At 47.6% G+C, this 5477-nt stretch overlaps 1 protein-coding gene across 1 annotated transcript; it reads left to right on the top strand.

The window, feature by feature from the left end:
• The first annotated feature begins 1076 nt into the window (after positions 1 to 1076).
• HMGB3 (high mobility group box 3) lies at positions 1077 to 5273 on the top strand. The gene is made up of 5 exons (XM_040442549.1): positions 1077 to 1214; positions 3080 to 3236; positions 3319 to 3458; positions 3557 to 3731; positions 3854 to 5273. The coding sequence occupies exons 2-5, from the start codon at positions 3087 to 3089 to the stop codon at positions 3998 to 4000; spliced, it is 612 nt and encodes a 203-aa protein (XP_040298483.1). The 5' UTR covers positions 1077 to 1214; positions 3080 to 3086; the 3' UTR covers positions 4001 to 5273.
• Positions 5274 to 5477: the final 204 nt, after the last annotated feature.

Genomic DNA, 5477 nt, shown 5'->3' with positions numbered 1-5477 from the left:
GCCTTAGTCTTGCTATGTCCAGATATGTGCCCCTTCACTGTAGTAATGCCCAGATATGTGCCCCTTCACTGTAGTAATGCCCAGAGATGTGCCCCTTCACTGTAGTAATGCCCAGAGATGTGCCCCCTCACAGTAGTAATGCTCAGAGATGTGCCCCCTCACAGTAGTAATGCCCACACGTGCCCCCTCACAGTGTTTGCATTTCTTTCTGGCAAAGCTACCTGGTTCTGGCCCGCAAAATTTATACCATGTCTAGTGCGGCTCTCAGACGAAAAATGGTTGGGCACCACTGGTCTAAAATAAAGCTATTCTCACCCAACGCTGTAGCCAATCACTACTGTCACTCGGCTCACGGAGGAAAGTGATTGGCTGCAGCGTTCCCACCGTATACCTGCATGGAGCGGACCAGCATGTATACATATTCTAGGTTACTGGAGGGCTTGTCCACGATTTTTCATTCTTTTGGGCAGATTTGGTTGCATAAACTAGAAGAAGAGGGCACAGATGGGCATAAAAGATGAGCTCTGGCCCTCTAGGTTTTGCGGAACTACAACTCTCAGCATGCCAGGGGAGAGATGCTGAGAGTCGTGGCTTGGCATCAGCCAGAGACCCGCGCGCCATGCGGCCCCGACCACGTGGCTAATTTACTTACAAGGTAAACAGCGTCCGTCCGTGTGCGCAGAGGGCGAGGACAGTCCGTCCGTCTGCAAGAGCCTCGTGAGCGGAACGCAAGCCCCACCAACCCCGGTCATAACGGACATGACGGGAGGCCCTCATCTCCACACACTGCCGCATGTAAACGAGCGCCCTGCGTCACACGAACGTCGCATAGAAGCCGGGCCGTGTTTGCGGTCCGTACACACACAATACCGCACAGAGCGCGCCGCGTGACGCCCCCCCCCCCCCCCCCCCCCCCCCATGACAACACACAAACTTACTATAATACTATAGCGCCTTCAAACCCTCCCCCCTTCTCCCTCAGGCGGGTGTTCTTTTTGAATGAATGACGTAGACGCCGCCTCGGCCAATGGGAAGAGTGGGCGTGGTTAGTATTCAGAAGGCTCCTGCCCAATGACCGGGCAGGGAGGTTGTTTTAAACGGGGGAGTGTGCTCCAGCCAATCAGGGCGCTCTCGTAGTCAGCTAGCGCGAGGTTGTAAGGCTGCATTAGTGAGCGGCGTGCACACGGAGGATCACACTAGAGCGAACAATACAGGTACGTCCAGCGGCTGCTGCCTGCCCCGGCCAGCCCCGGCCACCGCCACCCCCTGGCCGGCTGCTTCCCCCGCATGTCCTTCCTTGGCTTTCTGTAAAGGCCGCGTCATTTTTAATATGTAATATAATTTTTTTTTTTGTATTTTTTTTTTTTTTTTTTTTTGAGTATCTGTATTTTTTGCCTGTAATGTGTCCTGTATGCCGGCAATGAATGAGTGGTTTTTGCCAATGTGTCCGTCTCTTTGCCCGTGTGGCACTGCGCGCGGTGCTCTTGGAGGGCTCTGTTCACACGTCCCGTCTTGTAACGTGTGCCCGTGAAGCGTTCTGCCCGGTGTCGGAGGGGTTAACGAGCGCAGGCTGGCACGGCTGGCTGCATGGCACTGTTCTCTGCATTAACATGGCTGTCCCTGTCATCTCTGCCTTGTTGTTTCCCTGTCTTGAGGAAGGAGGGGGGGAGGGAGGTCACCCCTGTAACGGCCATGCCAGCTCCTCCACGGACCCCCGTAAACAGTCCGTGTTGTGCCCGTGCCCCCTTCTCTGCAGCTGTGCCCCCTTCAGTAACACGAGTGGTGCTGTAGACTGGCGAGAAGCGCGCTCTCCGCCGCTCTAACCTGCCCTGTTTCCCGGGGGAATGCCTCTATCGCCCGGTAAAGCGCCCCTCCCCCTTCCCCGGACGGTGCTCTCTCCAGTCGTGTCGGTTTCGCCGTTGTTTTCGCCCCGGTCCGTCCGTTTTTCTACTTTTTAGCCGCCGCCCCCCTCCCGCTGCCGCCTGTAATGGCTGAACACGGCTCTTTGTTATACAGGGGATTGCGCTAAGCCTTAGTGAGGAGGGAGGGGGGGCGCCGCGGAAACCGCCTCGTATTGATCTCCCGGGGGGGCCCCTCGGGATAACGACCCCCGGTCCTGATAGAGCAGAGTCCGCTCTTTCCATCGGTGCCTCGTTGGGCTCTATCCGCGCTCGTCCCGCCGATATATCCGCCCGTGTTCGCCGGCGTGCCGCTTTGTGCAGTGTGTATTGCAGGCTGCCTTGTGTCTATGCACAGAGAGAGAAGCCATTTTAGTGAATGGAGAGCGAGCCCATAGCGAGGAGCAGCCAGGCTGCCTATATACCACATAGCCAGCCTATATACCGGCAGGGCGGGCGGGAACGGCGGGCTACCCCCTCCACACCTCGCCCCTCGCCCACATACCCCTCGGGGGCTCTCCAGGGCGGCATTTTAGGGGCACTTTCTTTCATGAAGAAGCATTTCACAAAATGGAAGATGAATTATTGGTGTCGGTGACCTGTGGTGGTTTTCCCTCCCAGTGCAGCAGAGACCGGGGCTGTGTCTGACTCCACCGGCCCTCCGCACACTGCTGCCCCCCTCGTGCTCGTCCACTTACCTCAGTCTGCGTCCTGCTTTATTACCTCCACATTGTGACCTTGGGTGTGGGGAAGGGAGAAGATGGCGGGGCACAGGGGGAGACCCCCAGCTCCTCAGCCTTGCCTCCTCACTTTTTATTAACACTAGATTCATGTTCATTTATTTTTATTACTTTTAATAATTTTTCATAAATCACATTTCTATTTTATACAGAATTCTATGGGACTTTTAAACCTTTTTTTTGTATAACCTTTTTATTTTTGTAGAAATTTTATTAGTCTGGAAAGAATATTTTTTACTTTTTTTAAGCTATAACATTACTTTTTTTTTTTTTTAAATATAATTTCATACCCCTAATATTTTGGTTGTCTATAATAGCGCCCCCTACAGTGTGAGGTGGTACTGCACCCTCAATAAAAGTGAAAAAATGACATATCTCTCCTTGATGTGGTGATGACAGGGGCAATGTCTTATTTTTTTTTCAAATATTTTCTTCTTACAGAATCAGCATGGCTAAAGGTGACCCGAAGAAGCCGAAAGGCAAGATGTCCGCTTATGCCTACTTTGTGCAGACGTGTCGTGAGGAACACAAAAAGAAGAATCCTGAAATCCCAGTCAACTTCTCAGAGTTTTCAAAGAAATGTTCTGAAAGATGGAAGGTATGAGGAGGTTTTTTGAGAATTATTTCCAAATTTTATTTTTTTTTTTGGTTGCTTAAATTAATTTTTCCTCCATTGACAGATCATGTCTGCTAAAGAAAAATCCAAGTTTGATGACTTGGCCAAAGCTGACAAAGTAAGATATGACAGAGAAATGAAAGATTTTGGACCAGTTAAGGGAGGCAAGAAGAAGAAGGACCCTAATGCACCAAAGAGGCCACCGTAAGTTGACTTGGCAATTGATCAAAGCATCTTGACTTTTCTGGAATACTTTAATATGATGGTAACCTTTTTGTTTCTTAAACTTTTTGACTTCCCAGTTCTGGATTCTTCTTGTTCTGCTCAGATTTCCGTCCCAAAATCAAATCCACAAATCCTGGTATCTCCATTGGTGATGTTGCGAAAAAGCTGGGTGAGATGTGGAACAACCTGAGCGATAGCGAGAAGCAACCCTATAACACCAAGGCGGGAAAACTGAAGGAAAAGTATGAGAAGGTAATCCTGCCCTTCGTTTATAAAAAAAAAAAGTTTGTCTAGGCTTGAAGCCATGTTGTGGTCTACAGACCTGGTGGTATGGGGGGGCTACGTATTTACACTTCTATTGGTCTCTCTTCAAGGATGTTGCAGACTACAAGTCCAAAGGAAAGATGGATGGTCCTAAAAGTGCTCCTAAGATGATGGCCCGGAAAAAAGAGGAGGATGACGACGATGATGACGATGAAGAAGACGAAGAGGAGGAGGACGACGAAGACGATGATGAATGAAGTTGTACATTCTGTTCATGTGAATATCATAGAGTAGGGGAACCACCTCTGGCTGCCATCTTTAAGATGGTTGACTGCCCTTTTTAGGTCTAATTGCAAACACAAAAAAGAAAAAATTTGGTTCTGACATCATAGTTTCAAAAAGATGCTCTTGGCGTTGTAACTGGGTTTACATTATGTTAGCCGTGTGTGTAAAACGAGCCTTCTGAAACTATATCAAAGCTGTACATACTTCCAAACCTTTTTAAACCAGACAGGCGCCCTCGTGTTCTCCTCACTCTGTGCACTTTGTTGGTGTATCTAAGCATTTAAAAATGTCTCAAGCATTTTTCATATGAATATTTTTTTTTTTTCTTTTTAATTTAAGGTGTTAATGAATATTGATTCAGAGGGGAAAAAAATCCTGGGTTGTAAACTGTACATATCTAATCTGTAAAGTAGACAAATTCTTATGGTGCATATTTTCTTGGAGCTGTTGGTACCTCGGGGTTTAAGAACACCCCTGAATGATCACCTCCCTCTTTAGGGATTGCCATGTGAGCTCAGAGCATGCACACCAAGATCTACACTACATTGGGCATCGGTTGAGCTTTTTATTTTTTTTCCCCACTATTTCTTTTCTTTTTTGTATATAGTGAAATAGCATTATGCCGCTTAGTTGTTGAGAGGAGTTAAGCCGGCATGAGAAGCGTATGGGTTTATTTCATTTATTTTTCTATTTTTAGTTAAAGTGCGATAGGGTTTTTAAACGAGTTGTAGGCACATCTTTACAGACTCCAGTGAGCGGCGAGGGTTCGGAAGACATGCTGCGCTTACACATTGCATTGTTCTGTTTTTTTTATGTTTAGAATGCTGAAATGTTTTTGAAGCAAATAAAACAGTATTACATTTTTAAGGCTGTTCTCCACAGTTGTTCTGGTTTCAGACGTGTGTGCCCTTCATGACATGGCATTCGGACAAATTCTAAGTGCAGTGACACGAGGTAGGGGGACGATCAGGAGATTTCCTATGGGGTGAAGACGGTGTCTTAAGTTCTGCCGACACATTAAACTGAAGTGAAACTTTACATCCTTGCCATCTGACAATAAGTTTTGAGTAGGTTATTGTGCCTTACGCCTCCCTGCATATGTCAATTGTTCCTGACTGTATGGTCACATGCAATGGTATAAATGGACCAATGTAAAAGTTGTAATTGTTTAAACATACAAATGTTCTAATATTTCCTAGTTTAAAAAAAGTATTAAAATGTAATGACAAAATTCCTTTCAACTGGTCTTAGACTCGGCATGTTTTGTGGCTAGATAAAGGGGACCTGCGGAGTGTCACATCTGTCAAAGCCTTAAAGGGACTGTCCATGACCCCTCCCACTTGATCAGGCCTGTAAAAGGAAGCCTACTTACCTTCTCCTGGCCTGCAATGCTCCCTCACTGAAAGCATCTGGTTTGACATTCACGTGCATTGTGTGACTGGATCCCCT

Source organism: Bufo bufo, chromosome 8 (genome assembly GCF_905171765.1).
Source record: "Bufo bufo chromosome 8, aBufBuf1.1, whole genome shotgun sequence".
NCBI lineage: Eukaryota > Metazoa > Chordata > Amphibia > Anura > Bufonidae > Bufo > Bufo bufo.
Note: the sequence above shows the minus strand (reverse complement) of the source record. Positions and strands in the feature narration are given on the sequence as shown.

Coding starts and splice junctions, on each gene's coding strand:
- HMGB3 (XM_040442549.1), top strand. CDS start 3,087: ATGGCTAAAGGTGACCCGAAGAAGCCGAAAGGCAAGATGTCCGCTTAT. Junction 3,459..3,556: donor AATGCACCAAAGAGGCCACC/GTAAGTTGACTT, acceptor TTGACTTCCCAG/TTCTGGATTCTTCTTGTTCT. Junction 3,732..3,853: donor TGAAGGAAAAGTATGAGAAG/GTAATCCTGCCC, acceptor TCTCTCTTCAAG/GATGTTGCAGACTACAAGTC.